General features: G+C 36.4%; 2 protein-coding genes across 2 annotated transcripts; one reads left to right on the forward strand and one right to left on the reverse strand.

The window, feature by feature from the left end:
• Positions 1-628: 628 nt before the first annotated feature.
• Positions 629-3,934, reverse strand: LOC130563611 (uncharacterized). The gene is made up of 5 exons (XM_057349293.1): positions 3,876-3,934; positions 2,779-3,195; positions 2,091-2,219; positions 1,856-1,923; positions 629-1,429 (listed from the first exon to the last, which is right to left on the reverse strand). The coding sequence occupies exons 1-5, from the start codon at positions 3,901-3,903 to the stop codon at positions 1,307-1,309; spliced, it is 765 nt and encodes a 254-aa protein (XP_057205276.1). The 5' UTR covers positions 3,904-3,934; the 3' UTR covers positions 629-1,306.
• A 1,562-nt stretch (positions 3,935-5,496) lies between these two features.
• zgc:63972 (protein CutA homolog) lies at positions 5,497-14,609 on the forward strand. The gene is made up of 6 exons (XM_057349306.1): positions 5,497-5,773; positions 7,094-7,242; positions 13,350-13,409; positions 13,595-13,640; positions 13,784-13,833; positions 14,332-14,609. The coding sequence occupies exons 1-6, from the start codon at positions 5,678-5,680 to the stop codon at positions 14,432-14,434; spliced, it is 504 nt and encodes a 167-aa protein (XP_057205289.1). The 5' UTR covers positions 5,497-5,677; the 3' UTR covers positions 14,435-14,609.
• The last annotated feature ends 1,988 nt before the right edge of the window (positions 14,610-16,597 follow it).

Below are 16,597 nucleotides of genomic sequence, written 5' to 3' on the forward strand. Positions count from 1 at the left end.
ACTATTCTTCGTTAAGTCTTCCATCCCTCTCAATCATTCCTTTCTAACTTCTATATCTGCTTTCATTTCACTGTTTTTAAAGAGTTAAGGATGGAACAAAAAGCAAGACGAAGTGGTTGCTTTGTAATTCCTTTCCATAGACAGTTGTACCCTTTATGCGCAGATAGATTTGTTTGTTTTCTCAAATGTGTGGTAATATATTTGCTGCAGAGTATTGCTTTTTCTTATAAAAGAGATGTTAAGAATGATTTTACTCTTTCTAAGGTCTTGTGATGTCATCTAGTGGTCGAGGGGTGTTACTAACCTCCAGAAAAAAGGACAAATTTATTTATAGCGTAAATTTATTTTAAAGTCAGGTAATTTCAGTTCATTTTTAAAATACTGTAAGCATTTTATGGACTTAAAAATTAATATGGAGAACGAAGTGCTGCATAGCTTTACATTGTTAAACATAAAAAAATCGAACAAAAATCAAATAGCTAAACATATCAAAGATACCCACTGTACCATTTTTGGGTATAGATGGAGGATTATTACTCTGAAAATGATTACAAAGTATAACACAACAGAGAAATAAATACTGTGTGAAGTGAAATAACTTTATAACTTTATTTCAATTCAATAATAACAATAACAATTTTCAAACCGAGAAGTGAATCTCACACAGGCTTGAGAATCAAAGACCTTCAGTTTCTTCATATTCACATGTTTTGTTTCCGTTCCACTTCGAAACAACACTTTGTTTCCTCTGACAACTTTTACATCAACCTACATGACCTATATTTAATTCAGGTTGGGACTAAATGCTGCAATGTGCAATTTTGTTGTGCTTGCACAATGACAATAAAGTTCTCTATGCTCTATATTCTTAACACTGTCAAGCAAAACAAATTGTTTTCTTACTATGCCCCCTGTAATTTCACTGTGGGGCGGTTTCACGGACAGGGATTAGATTAAGACAGGACTAGGCCTTAGTTAAATTAGGATATTTACATAGTTTTTACAAACATTCCTTACAAAAAAGACATTAATTGTATGCATTTTGAGACAAAACAATGACACTGATGTATTTTAAGATATGTCAGTCAAATGTTTTCTATAAACTGTTGCAGATTCATGTGTATTACCTTACTGTCTCGTTCCTCTCACAACAAACTATTTTACATAACTTAAATATTTCCCATTTTTATGTTCATGTAAGCCAAGTAGACAGGTAATAACTGGATGCGTTATTGCAAAAGACACTTCAGAAGGTGATCAGGCTTGTATTGCTGTTTTTTTGTAATACCTTGTTCTACATTTCTTATTAGGGTATTTTAATATCGTTGTACACACTGTTATCAGCATTTGGCATTGGGTTGTTTCTCTTCAGTTTGCTTCTTTGCTTAGGGATGTTCAGTGATGTGTAGCAAACTTCTTCAATGTTATCCTATAAGTAGTTAGATATTGTGTCAAACAATTGTGTGTTGCTATTACAGTAAGGTCCAAAATATTGTTTTCACTTTTGTTATATTGATTGGAATTGAAAGTACAAAGAAAATATTTAATCTGATGCCATAATTAGTCTTGCTTTGAATACATAGACATAAGAATTGGTTGCATTCTGTTTTTTCCCAAGAGAAGATATTTTGAAGAATGTTGTTAAATGACCCCCATTCACTTGCATTGGTTTTGTGCCAATACAATAGAAGTGAATGGGGGCCAGTGCTGTTCAGTTACCAACATTCTACAAAGTATCTTCTTTTGTGTTCTGCGGAAGAAAGTTATAAAGGTTTTAAAATGACAAGAGGGGGAGTAAATGACGACAGAATTTTCATTTTTGGGTGAACTATCACTTAAAGCTGCCTGGGTTTACCTGTTCCTGGATCTGTTCCTGACTTTGCATCTCAGAAGTGTTTGGAAGACCTCTAGACTTCTTAAACACTGTGGATACAACAGTCAAGTTTCCAATCTCTCACACAAACTAAAACTACAACAGGAAAAATGGACTTCCTCAAGCATAGAACTACAGAAACCATGAACAGTGCTGATCCAGTGTTTGGAGATGACTCTAAAATTATTAAAAGAAAAATTCACTATTCTAGTCTCACCTTTTTTGTGGTAGCAGCTCTTACCACAAAGAAAAGCCAGTGACGCTGAGAAAAGAGAACAAGCTGGACACACTGTGAGCAGAATCAACCAACACTGCCAACACTCACTGACTGAGTCATGGTGGGTTTCTGATTCACAAACAAATGTAAATAAAATCATTAAATTGTCACAGTTAATCATAAATTATTGACTTGTTTCCTTGATGTTATTTAGTTGAACATTTTATACATATTCAGTGCAGGTTGGTTCATTTGAGTTCAAAGTTTCCACTGCCTGATCATATAAGATGTTTTGTTTCCTTTGCATTACACAACAGCATTTTGAAACAAGTATCATATAAAAACAGTACACAACCTACAATTGAAATTAACCTAGTGTCTGTTTACCGATTACACATTTGAAGGTGAATTTTAAGACAATATTAATAAGTTATCATGCTATAACTGACTACAAACAGATATTATTTTTATGCATGTAAAAAACCTGTAATTTTACAGAATATTTCTGTTATTTTTTAACAGATTTTCAAGAAAACCGGGAAACCATGTCATTTTACACAGGAAAAACTGTTATTTTACTATTTATTTCTGGCACCCCAGCTGCCAGAAAATTTGCATACCTGTGCATACTGTTTTTGGAACAATACGTATAAAATATATTCATTCACAATGTTTAGCAAAAACTTACCAGATGAACCTGAACATTCATTATCATCTGAACTTGCATAGGTAAGCTTTGTGAGAGTATCACCAGTATGATACACCTCCTTCTCAAATGATAGTCTGTCGTGTTCGATAATCTGTTTCTCTACCGTTGAGCAATAGTACAATCCAAGGTCTGCATCAGTGATATTCTCTATCATCAAGTCAAAGGATTTTGAAATATTGTCCCAGAGCACAGAGAATCGAGAAATTGGGAGTAAAAGTGTCTGTTGTGCAGAAACAATCAGAGGTGGTTGGATTTGTGAAGAGCAGATCTTGACCCAACGGGTGTCTTGTCCTCCCACAATCTCACGGTCACAAAGTAGAATTGCATTATCTCCAGGTCTGACCACCACCTCCACTAGCTTCCCAGAGACCCGCCAATAAATGCAACCCAGTGCAACTATATGAAAACAGAAGGTATACATGTATATGTATTACCATCTGTATACGTACATCTGTATATCTGTATTTTTTTTAAATACTTCAAATTAATGCCTTCCCTCCTGTTGTAGTTTCAAATGGTGTAAAACTAAAATGTTAACAAAGTTTGCCACCTGCAATATCTGTTATACTGTATGGTCATGTCTCACATTTTGTTTTTCTGTATATTTTAAATGCTATGTGGTGCTATTTTGTAATATTCACTGGTTTCACACTTGAAATATGAGAAATTTATCATATTGTATTTTAGTATAATTTAATTTTTTTACCAAACCAAGTTTTTAATAATGTGGTTGGTACCAAGTATTCTTCGTAGTTCATACTTTTACTCAAATAACATTAAAAAATGTGTAAATGCTTTTACTGGATACATGTTTTATTAGGGTTTATTATGTTCTTTTACCCAAGTACTTGTTTCATTGTCCACCGCTGTTGCATTTATATTATCATCTTACTATATTATTGACCAATATATGGAAAAAAATGGACATAAAAGTATATAAATAACATGCTAAAGTTGTACATATACTGAATGAATAGAGTGTCCATATAATTTTAAGAAAACAATGGATGTACAGTATTTTTCAATAAATATTAAATAACATGTTCAAACATGAAATATGAAAAGAAATAACTTACTGGTAAGTGCAGTCAGATAAACCCTCATGTTTGCTTGTAGGTGAAGAGTGGGTGTGAGTGTCAACGTGATTTCCGCCTTTTGAAAACCTTTGTGTGGGTTCAGTCTTGTCTTGTCTTAGTGTCATTAGTGTATTAGTATCATGTATTTTGGTCATCAAAGGTTTCCCATAAAAGAAAAAAATATTTTAGGAATCTGTCAAAAACCCCTATTAGGCAAATACCTAAATAGTCTTTATACTTTATTCACGTTTTTTACCCAAATTTGAGATCACAATCACACAATCAAATAATTAAGAATATAATTAAGTGTAACATTCAACCATTATTATTTGTATTATAATTTTTTTCTATTAAGGACTACAAGTAAGTGACTGTAATTGGGTAGCCTATCTGAATAAAAATTAAGGACTTTAAATAAAGCCTTTCTTGATAGACAGTAAATTCGAAAATTCATGGATTACAACAATAATAATTATATTTTAGAAATGCAGAAAAACTACTGTGACTAAAGATACACATACTGGTGGATTGACATTACATAAACATAAAAAACAAATCACCAATACTGTGTCATTGGCTGGGGGTGAGGTCCTCCTTTGTCAAGTCAAGTTTAGTTTTTTTGTTTTTTTGTTAATTAACTGCACACTGTTTTGGGGAAAAACTGTTTTATGAAATTAGTTTAAGCAGGATGATTTAGCAGCATTCATTTACAGCACTGCACCATACCTTTCTAACGTTGGAGGGTAACTTAAAGTCGTTTGACATCGTTTAAATAAAACTCGTTCAAATAGAAATCCGTGTCTTTAAATGATTAGCTTGAAAAAGTTTGAGTGTCATGAAATCTTGAAATAAAAGACTGTAGTAGCATAAAACCCAAACATTGCGACCTCTAGTGGTCACTGAGGGAGGCTCACAGACAGGTGCACTTTTTCTTACTATTACTGAATTTATTATTTATGGCCTCTTTGTAACAATGTCAACAGTTATGATGTATCAGTTTTTTTCATGATCTCCCATTTCTCTGTCTCTCTGTCATTCTTGTACTATATTGTCCTTTCTTTTTTTATGAGTCTTTCTGCTCACCACAGTTTTCCACTTGTTGCTCTACAAAAGGTCCCCATTTAAGTAGTAACACATGGGAATATTAAACAAATATAGTTTTTTTTCCAAAACTGTAGCAATGAAATTACAGCAAATCTTCTAACATTATGTGATATAACTTTATGTCTTAAAGAATGAAGAAATATTACATATAATTTCTAGGTCACCAACGATATACATTTAACGATGACACAGTAACCAACTTTAAATATGATTTCAAAACACGAATACGATATTTAGTGCTAACGTACCATTTACATGCTTGTTTAACGACCTAAGGTTTTACTGAAACCAATTTAGATACTTGCATAAAATTATAACAAAATAATAAAGACACAAGAATATAATAAAATACAGGTCTATTTTGTAATTCGCCATCGAAGCATTCTTATGGCTACGTCCCTCAACATTTTACAGTCAGTGAGAAGCAGCACTTGAGTTTATTAGGTTTGAAATCCTTTTATGATGAGACTCGCGCACTCGCTCCTGATTGGAACTTGGAAGCGCCAGGATCCGGATATGAGCATGAAGCGCAACACGCAGCCGCTTTGGGAAAAGCCCTGACCGTCCAAACTAACTGTCAAACAGACTTAGACCCGACAGAGAGGTGACGCTAGACACCGACAAGTCTATTCTTGTGTAATATATTGTAGTGTAGTAGTTCAGCAGCGATGTAACTTTACTGCTGTGGAAAGACAATTATGCAAGGGAACAAAACAGATTCATTGTATCAGCGGTATCCCAAGGACACAATGTCTTCAGCTTTCTCTCGTACGGGGTTTGTGGTCATTTGTTTGGTAAGTCCTGTCTCGTTTTGTTTCTTATTGTTTAATACGACCGGTCAATAACGGCTCAACTGCCGTTTGACAGTCGAGCGCGCAGACTGTTGACATGCTCACGTGTGCTGTTCATTTCAAGTGTACCTTTCAAAGCTGCATCAACTCGTTGAACCGGTCTTTAACGCCAATATAATCAAATGTGTTTTAATAGTTAACAAATAAGTTATAAAACACATTTAAATATAAGAAGGTAGTGTGAAATTCTGAAGAGCCTGATCGTAATGTGGTTGTTGGGAAGGTTTTAAGCTCTTCCCTGCTGAAAAAAAACCGATAGAAACCACAGAAATTCTAATGGGTTTAATAACGGGAGCTGTATTGGCTTTAATGGAAACTAATGGTCTCTGTGGGTCTCTACTGGTAATGTGTTGGATGAGATATTATCTGGCCGATGGGAACCAATAGAGCAATACTAGGAATTAAGTCCAAAACACACTACAAAAAGGCATTTGTAATGGTTTTATAGTAAACCGTAATAATGGAAATCATTAGAATTTGCCTTGTTTTTCTCAGCAGGGTTGTTTATTTACCACAACTATAGACATGTTTTATTAAATAAATCTTGTTTGTAAAACAAAGTCTCCAGGACGTTTTGAAATTGAAAACCAACTTTTGAGCAAATTAATAGCATGCCTTGCTTTTCTAAAACCTGAGCGAGCACACTGCATTCTTATAACAAACTAAATTCATTGCATCATGTAATCTGTTATCAGGTCATAGCAGGATAATCCCCTCACTGTTCTTTTCACATCCAACACAATAATGCATGTTTTACTCCCTCTCCAGCTGTCAAAGATGCATGCTGACATTCAACCCAGTAAAAGTTTCTCAAGAACAGTGTCCTATGTATTGTGTTCCTTGTGAGCTTGAGGATTGTTCCCTTATTTGGATATAACTCTGCCTTATAGAATACACCCATATCCTTGGAAACAAAACGTGCTCATCATACTTGTAATAGTATTATTTGTGTGTGTGTGTGAGTGTGTGTGAGTGTGTGTGTGTGTGTGTGTGTGTGTGTGTGTGTGTGTGTGTGTGTGTGTGTGTGTGTGTGTGTGTGTGTGTGTGTGTGTGTNGTGTGTGTGTGTGTGTGTGTGTGTGTGTGTGTGTGTGTGTGTGTGTGTGTGTGTGTGTGTGTGTGTGTGTGTGTGTGTGTGTGTGTGTGCATTTTAGTGCAGTCATATCCCATGTGATGGGCGAGTGAACCTGAAAAGATGAAATATTCTTTACATAACGCGTCATGTATAACTCTTTTCTCTCTCAATGTTCTGCTTGTATGTGAAGACTATAGTTGTAAATCTTGCCCTGTACCCTGTGCTGAGGACGCTGGGCATTCAGATCCATTCTGCTATCACAGGAAGCTATGTGCCGGGATATCATTCTGTTTTGCTCATCAACTGTCCTACCGAACAGACCGCAAGAGACATTGGCAGGTACACACACTCAGTCATAGACAAACACAAGAAATATGGCTTAGCTTCATCTTAGTACCATCAGGTTATGAGGAAATGTGTTGTATCCAAGGTTACTCATTATACAAAGGTTTCATCAATTTGTTGAATGGGTTGTGTAAGTTTGTTGCATTTGAGTGTAGCCAAGTAATGGGTCTTCTACTGGTAACCCAAAATAATACTGAATAGACATACAGTTTTAATTTGCTAGCTAATGTGATTTACTCATTATTTCTTTTGCTTGCTATCAGTAATAATTTCCACGGACTCTATTCTTTGAGAATGTGTACCGGTAGTTAAGTTTGGGATACAAAAGCATGCATGCGCAGTAACGTTTATGTTATTGCTCTGAAACCGTCTAGTGGCAAATGTGGTCAGAAATGTGGTTTGGTGAGACTGCATGTGATCGTGTCACACAATAACTGTTTTATGAAAAAAAGGGTAAAATAAATCAACAACATTAGCCTACCAAACCAATCTTTTAAGTAATAGTTCACCCAATTATGAACATTCTGTCATGTTGCTTCTAACCCATATTACTTTATTTCTTCCATGTACAGTAGTATGCAAGAATGTTAGTATTTTCACCCACAAAAATGGCCAGTTTGCTTTAGGGTGTCAGTAGGAAATATCAGTTTACATTTCCAAACATTCCCTTTGTCATTAATTGTAGTAATCCAGTGAGAGTTTTGTATACGGTCGACCTGACAACATTTTTATAAATAGAACCTAAACCCACACCAAACCCCAACCCTTACTTACCCCTAAAGTCAGAGGGAAATGATAAGTGGCAATCCTGGTTGTAAGGTTAAACTTAAAATAAACTGTAAACGTATTTCTGAAATCTGATTGGTTAAATTAAATGTTGTCCCAGTGTCAACATGATGTTGCCCTAAGGACGTCATCAACCACTTGGCAAAATCAAGAGAGCCTTTGTGCACACAAGGAGTAGGAGCAGCTGGCATGGTCCACATTTAATTTAGTGAAGTTAATAGAAGTTCATTGAAGTTGATAAATTAAATTGATTTTTATTTTTTGAAAGCATCCCCATGTTACAGAATTTTTACACAAGTGCCTACAACCTTTTCCAGTACTGTAGCTTTGCAGGTAGGCGTCTTCAAGCGGAAGTGTTATAGGCAGAATGTTAAAAAAAACTTTGCTCAATATTTGTTTTTGCAGAAAGGTTTCAAACAAAAGGAGGGCGAGTAAGAGCAAATGGCGACAGAATGTTTATTTTGGCTGAGCTATCCTTTTAACTACTGGTTATACTTTGTATACAAACTGTTGGCAGTGCCTGAATTATGATTAATTTATAAAATGAACTATAAAATGAATGAAACAATGGAATTACGAATTAAAGGGGTCATATGGCGGAAGTACGTGTTTGTCTGTCTTTGGTGTGTTATAAGTTGCCCATCCATGCATGTATTAGACATGTAAAATTGCACAAATGAAAGTGTGGGAACAAAAGATGCATTCTATCTAAAAGCCAATGCTCACCCAGACTTGCCTGAAACGCCTCGTGTAACCACACCCCGGCGAATCTAGTAACTTCGTAACATGATTTGACTAAGACCGCCCAAATCTACACGTAGTTAAGGTGGGCGTAATTGTAAATCTCATTGTATCGCCTGTCAGTAAAATTGCTTTGGAACCTGATGTTCCGAATATGGTAAGAGGCGTTACATTTCCGTGAAATGCTTGCAGTATTTGACCAATCACTACGCACTGGTGAACTGGCCAATCATAGCACACCTCGCTTTTCAGAGCGATGAGCTTTGTAAAAAAATCACGTTTTTTAAACTTTAAATAGTGTATACACATTGCGTTACATCTAAAACAAACAATACTATTCGTTTTAGCCGTGCAATATGACTTCTTTAAGATAAACTAAGATTCTGATACCTGATACCTGAAGAGTATTATTTCTGTGGAAACGATCATTAATTCTGTTAGAAAGTGGTACAGAAATTACACGCTTCACTTTTAAAATCATTTTCTGTCTAACTGCTATAGAAATAGAAGTGTTTTCTTAAGAAGAGAAACATCTTTACATGACTTGTCAATTGTCTTTAATATAAAAGGAAGCCCAATACGCGTTCACGAGAGTACTTCGACGCATGCGCATTTGGTTGGGCAAAAAAGTGCAAGTCTTCCTCAAATCTGCTTGTAAACACAGAGATGCGCTTCTGGGTTGTCAGTCAGAACGCTGCGGTCTACCCTCACCAAATGGGCATGCGTGGAAGTGCTCTCGTGAACACGCACCATACACTGACAACACAGAGGAGAATATATCGATTAAAGTCATTATTTTAGTTTGCTTTTCGCACATGAAGTTTTCTCATCACTTCATAAAAATTTAATTGAGCCACCATGAGCGGATGGACCAATTTAACGATCTCTTTAGTACTTTTCTGGACCTTGACAACAACTATAACCATGATGTCTATGGGGAGGCCTGGAAATCTCTCGGATTTCACCTAAAATATCTTTATTTGTGTTCCGAAGATGCCGGGAGGTCTTAAAACATATTGAACGTCTTGTGGGTGAGTAAAATATAACATAATTTTGATTTTGAGATGAACTTTTCCTTTAATGCAACCAACCTGTAAATAAAGCTCATAACTCTGCTTCTGCAATTTGTGGATTCAGAGTTTCCAGTAACAAGTTTCAGTATGTTACATTTTATTCAGGATTATGCAGTGCATGTTATAAAAAAATTGGCATTTGGAGGCAGTATTTAAAGGGGTCATATGACACGGCTAAAACAAATATTATCGTTTGTTTTAGATGTAATCCAAGGTGTATACACGATTTAAGGTTAAAAAACGCTGTATTTTCCACATACCGTGCATGTTTGTATCTCCTCTTTGCCCCATCTCTCTGAAACGAGTGGATTTTTTACAAAGCTCATCGCTCTGAAAAGCGAAGTGTGCTGTGATTGGCCAGTTAACCAGTGCATAGTGATTGATCGAATAGCAAGTGTGTGACGGAAATGTGACGCCTCTTACCATATTTGGAACATCAGGTTCCAAAGCAATTGTGCTGACAGGTATGCCCACCTTTCTTGTGTATACATTTGGGTGGTCTTAGTCAACTCATACGACGATCTGATGTGGATTTGTGGGGGTGTGGTTACACGAGGTGTTTCAGGCAGGTCTGGGTGAGCATTTGCTTTTAGATAGAATGCATCTTTTGTTCCGTCACTTTAATTTTTGCAATTTAACGTGTCTAATACATGCATGGGCAGCTAATAACACAACAAAGACACAGAAAAACACGTATTTGCGCCATATGACCCCTTTTAAGTAAGATTGGCTTTCAGAAACTTTAAAAACACTGTGAATAATGGCTGAATACAAGCTTACAGATTTGAACCCGAGTCTAATTTGCATTAGATCAGGGGTTCCCAAACGTTTCAGCCTGGGAACCCCCAAAAAACAGTCCCAGTGACTCGAGACCCCCACCATCCTCGGAGGTGCATAAAGTATACAAATGTTGCGCGCAAATGCGCACATGCACCTATTCTACCCAAACGCGCATAATGACAACACAAAAGAGCACAGTCTAACATAATATTATTTTATAGTTATTTACTCATTACTTGTTGTTATACATAAACTATGAACTATTACTACAGATGGTCGAATTTCATCAAACTGATTCGAGTGCTGATGGATGTGCCTCTTTTCGTACCTGGGGACGATGGCCTCTCTGGGCGTACTCTCATTTAGCCCGGTTGCTCTCAACTGTGCCCGAGCTCGATTGCCCCCCCTCCCCACTACCCCGCTGGCCTGCGCTCAAATTGCTCTTTACCATCCATACCCGGGCACGCTTTCATCATTACAATGCGACTACTTCGAAGCAAACGTAAACAAAGCGACCCCTCGCAGCACAACGGAATCCGGCACGCACTTAATCCTTGGTGTTTCGAGTCAGATCCGTGGGCGTGGCTTGTTGGTTTTGACTAAATCTTTGGTGTTTCAAGTCTTACGAAACCTTTACCCTAACCCACACCCTAACCCTAACCTTACTCTAACCATCTAAACTACCTATGATTGTTAAAATTGACGAAAAAACACGTTTGGGTGATCACGTCTGACTCGAAACACCAAGGATTTAGTGAGTGCCAACGGAATCCACCGCAATATTCAGTTTGGGGCTTATTAGAGGTGTTTAATTTCATGCGTGCGCAGCACAGAGCGATCTGCTTTAATGATGTCATTGTCATACGAGAGCGATACGAGAGTAAGCGGCTTATTATGCTTTTAAATCACCCTCTCGTACTTTATTATCGTAAAGCCTATCGTTACACACGAGTAGTTTTGTGTAAGTGCGCGGTTTATCAGTTTTTTACGGTGACAGCTGAATCTCAGGCAGGCGCTCCCAACCGCACCGTGCTCTGGCCCACCTCTTCCAAGCGAGCCAGGGACCGCTAAACGAACCATGCCCGGGTGCGATCACACTAGTCAAATGAACCGGGCTTTGGGGGTCAAACGTGCTCGGGCACAGTTCAGATTGCCTAGTGCGAGTACATCCTCCGACTGCGGCGCTTCTCTGCCCCCCCTGCGTTGTTTTTGGTCGATATTAATCAACGTTTCATTTCGACAAATAAGAATATCTTAAATTCAAAGCCTGAAAAATAATCTGCGTGCACATGGGACTGTTTAACGCGGTGGTGCCGTAAATGGACGTGCTGCACCTAACCTAATGCAGTTGCTAATGTCATTAATATGACGTAGGCTATTCACCTCAGGGGTCATGATGGAGGGGGAGGAAATTCCAAAGGCTGATGGCTTTTTATTTGCATGGTTTTATTTATAACTTAATATTTTTTAATTTTGTTACACTTATTGATTAAATACGCTATTTCTAATAAAAAACGATTTCTGGAAATCATCTTGTGATGATTAACCGGAAGTGCTTCTGGACTACAGCTTGCGAAGTGGTCTAGTGTTTTTACCAGTGTACATTTTAACCAGCTTGTATAGTGAATACATTTGTATAGTAAGAACAGTCAGACAATCTGTAAGGTTACCTGAGTAAAATTTGTATTTTTGAAATCATTGCAAATTTCAATAATTGTTTTTTAATAAAATGTTTCATATTGCCAATGATACTCTTAAATGGAAATATGTGATTACAGGTAACCAGCAACAAGAGAGACACAATTATCTGGTTGGATGGGTGGTCAGATTACTGGCTTTATTGTGAGAGTATTAAATCAAATCCCTAGGCCAGTGGTTCCCAAACGTTTTACAATGGCGTACCCCCCTAGGGATTTAACATCATTCTGCGTACCCCCTTTTTTTACAGTCACAATTGTGGTCTCAAACATTTTTTTATTTGTATTTTAAATGAGTGTAGTTTTCTTTTATCAAACAATAAATGATATATGACTCATATATAAATAAATTACTCACTGCTTAATGAGATGGATGTGCTTGAAATGACTTGCATAACTCTGTGATGTTTGGTTGTATTGGAGAAAGTCTGAGTCTCAAATCATTCTCTATGCAGAGTGTGTCGATATTTGTTCTTTATGTGGGCAAGTGCTGAAAACCCACTCTCGCAAAGATACGTTGTGGAGAAGGGCAGTAATGTTTTCAAAGCGCGATCGGCTAAGGCAGGATACACTGCATGCAAAGCTATCCAGAAGTCTGTCAGTAATTTTTGTGTGAAGTCGCATGCGGTACGTAAAGACGTGCGCTTACGCACGAGTGGACGCATATTTTTTGATTGGATGTCATGAATTTGACCTTTTATGGCACTACGTGACTACTATTTTGCTGTGTGTACACTAGAGGGAGCACGTCTTTATATTTAGCTTGTGAGAAAAACATGCCTTGATTGTCGTTATAATTAAGTAAACAGTAGATTTCAGGATTTTGTTCACGTACCACCTCCGTCACCTGGCGTACCCCGGGGGTACGTGTACCCCAATTTGGGAACCACTGCATTAGATTAAACAGTAACACAACCACAAAGAGTACTGCAGTCTGTTTCAGCATTAAACATGCACAGCTAATATACTGTATACAGAGCACTAAGTGACACTACTTTTTACCATTTCTCTCTTTCTGTTATAGGGGCATCATGGAGAAAAGACTGGCAGCATGTGTGAATATATTTCCCCGCACTGCCACTATGTAAAACCAGTTTAATCTTTCACTCACTATAATCTCTAACACAAAGAATTGCCTGAGGTCATGTTACCTGTAACCCACTAACGAGTGTTGTGTCAACTCTTACAGCACAAACACAGAGGGTGCAGTTTTTTGTAAAATGAGCAGAGGAGAATGTTTTTAAAATATAATGCATTTATTAATTTCAGGTACTACTGGAAAGGAGAGATTCGGGATGCATCAGAAATACTGCTGGTGTGTTGATCTTTTTTGCACCAAATACATTCTAAACAGATTTTATAAATATATATAGTTATATGGTTTTTGTTGTTAAGCAACTGTTTATTTCTGTTATGTTGGTATGAAGTGTACCGTAAATATATGTTTTTTTCCTGTAGCTCGTGAGGACAAGAACATCTCTCATACAGAGACTTGAGGCTTATTTAAGGTAAGTACAATACTTGTTTTTATTACCCAAGAGAATGGTTTAAACATAAACATACTTTTTAGTACCCTCCCGTACATATTTCAGCACTGTGTTTAAAACCAGGAACAAAAGTCATGTGATATAAATTGCATGTTTTGGTTTAACAGTTTTAGTGAGGCATTTTTGTTTCACATCTCCTAATGTGTTTTTAAGGTGTAAACAGACTTGTACTGATTACCTCACAATTACATACTTGAGAAGACACATGGATGAACAGAAATGTGCTTGTTTGTCTGAGCTTCATTATACAGTACTACACAGTATACATTAACGATGCTGATCACACTATTTTTGAAAGATGAATCATGCATTTCTTTTCTTTATAAAAATAAGGATCAGTATAGCCCACTAAAAATGATATTTTCCTAAACATCAACCATTCCAATGTAAGGTCTGCTGTATCCCAAGACAACTAATCAATGATTTACATATTTAATATGAATGTGCTTGTGTCCATAGAGACGTGCATCCATACGACATTCCAGAGATCATCAGTTTTCCCATTGGTGATGGAAGCTTGCACTACTTGAAGTGGATGGAAAATGCACTTACTGATATTTGACACATGTCTGTATTAAAATAGAGAAACAGCCCTTTTGAAAACTCAGAGAGCAGAATGAGATATGAGATACATGAGATATGTGGACACTGGATATGGGATATGAGCAAAAAATTTGTTTGGAACGTGGTTTGTTTGATATGGTTTTTACCAGTAGCTCAGAAATTAAAAAAATTGAAACAAAAAATGTTTCCAAGCTGCCTTTCATACTTTTGATAGGATCCTTTGGAGTGACCAGAGGTATTGAAAACAAACTATCCTCATAAATTAAATGTATATATTTATTGACCCTTTTTTTTTACTTTATTCTGAAGAGAGTAAATATTTATTATATGCATTTAATGAATTGTTAAAATTATAACTTATTTAGTTGGGTAAAGTTTTAATTTTAGCAATTCCGATTATGCTTATCGAATCCGGTTCTTATCCATTCTCTGTTCCGATTCCAATATTTTTGGGGGAGAGAAAAAAATAGCAAATACTTAAAGAAAAAAGTTTTTACCTTTTATTCTTGCCACATTTAGGCTATAACCTAACCAGTAGGCTAACTGTTAACTGTGACAATTCATCAAATAATAACAACACTTCCATTAAGGAATAATCATAAGCCATTACAAACCAAAATTTTTAAGTATAACACCAAAATACAACATAAGAAGTGTTTAAATGATTTTTTAATTGAATCACTCATACAATAGTCGTTCAAAACGATAGATCGTCCATTATCTGAACAATTATTTGTGAATAAAACACTAAATTAATTCATTTTTAAAAAGTGATTGAATGAATAATTCAAATTAATATCATTTAAATAAACTAGAACATGTTGTCTTGTAGCTCTTGTGGTTCACTGAGCTTTAAATGATTCACTGATCTTTTATATTCGCCAGTGACTGAAACGTTTCAACAGTTTAACGAATCGGTTCAAATGAGTCATTCTGATCGCAATGTGCGTTCGTTCATGGTCCGTGTATGTTTTGGTCATTTGTTTTTAAGTTTGAACTTGAACAAACGGGAGTGAGAAAACGACGCCATCTCCGTTTTTCGTTTAATCCAAAAAAAAACGAGAATTCGGCTTTATTTTTCGTTTTAATCTTCACAGATAAAAATGAATAATCAACTTGAAAACTAGTTTTTCACACGTGGGCGATATGAAACGCCCCCTTCCGCTGATTGGCCAATCAAAGATCAGTAAGCGACGTCTTCGGTTGTCCCTCGGTTCAGTGAATGAACATAATAAATAGTCCTCCGCTGCTGTACAGTGGGGATTCTTAAAGTATGTTTCATTGCTCTCATTAAACAACCGTCCACAAACCGTACAGGGCAGATTATAGACTGGACTATCTTCTGTGCAACCTAGCGCATATCATATAAATATTTATATCACAAATATTAATGTAGCTCGCATCCGCATCTTTCTAGCTCTCCAGGGTTAAATCTGCGTGGCAAAGCTGCGCGAGACACTGGACTGCACGAAGCGGAATTATATACTTATTTTATTTCATTCAAAATTCGCTGTGTTTGTGGTTGTTGGGTTAACACATTTTTTCCACAAGTTTGCTTCTGTGTACATTCATCAAGTGAACCAAGACGAATTCAGAGTTTTGCTGTGTGACAAAGCTGCGCGAGACACTGGACAGTACGCAGCGGATGCATATAGCCTACAGTGCTACAGTGATGTAGTAGTCAAAGTGAAAGTGACCTATTTGTCAGATATGTTGACCAAGGCTCAGTCACTATTTAGATTCCACAGAAACAATCATTCAGTGTATGCTAAAGATTCTAGTATTTTATAAAACGTTATTACTGTGATATTAACGACTGGCACCTGCGAAAAATGACAATGAGAGAAATGCTGAAAAAAATACAAATTAATTAAGCTATCACTGGGTTATTATTATTTAGACGTACGCTTTTTTATATAAATGCAGAACAACAAGGTTTAATGTGCAATTAGAACGAAAGTTTTTTCCTTTATGAAAAAAGGATACATCTAGCCATCTTAAGCTATATATAAATGATCAAACAAAAATAAATGCTAATTGTTTAGACTGTTTAATACAAATTACAACGGAGCACAGCGAATTTTGAATGAAATAAAATAAGTAGGCTATATGAATCCACTTTGTGCTGTCTCGCGCAGCTTGGCCACACAGATAAACCTGG

This window comes from Triplophysa rosa, linkage group LG2, assembly GCF_024868665.1.
Source record: "Triplophysa rosa linkage group LG2, Trosa_1v2, whole genome shotgun sequence".
Classification (NCBI taxonomy): domain Eukaryota; kingdom Metazoa; phylum Chordata; class Actinopteri; order Cypriniformes; family Nemacheilidae; genus Triplophysa; species Triplophysa rosa.

Excerpts from the sequence above, each read along its gene's own strand:
- LOC130563611 (XM_057349293.1), bottom strand. The coding sequence starts at position 3,903 with ATGAGGGTTTATCTGACTGCACTTACCA. Across the intron at positions 2,220-2,778 it reads TGAATGTTCAGGTTCATCTG|AAACCCACCATGACTCAGTC; the intron begins GTAAGTTTTTGC and ends TTTGTGAATCAG. Across the intron at positions 1,430-1,855 it reads AGGAACAGATCCAGGAACAG|GATAACATTGAAGAAGTTTG; the intron begins GTAAACCCAGGC and ends AACTACTTATAG.
- zgc:63972 (XM_057349306.1), top strand. The coding sequence starts at position 5,678 with ATGCAAGGGAACAAAACAGATTCATTGTATCAGCGGTATCCCAAGGAC. Across the intron at positions 5,774-7,093 it reads GGTTTGTGGTCATTTGTTTG|ACTATAGTTGTAAATCTTGC; the intron begins GTAAGTCCTGTC and ends TTGTATGTGAAG. Across the intron at positions 13,834-14,331 it reads AGACTTGAGGCTTATTTAAG|AGACGTGCATCCATACGACA; the intron begins GTAAGTACAATA and ends TTGTGTCCATAG.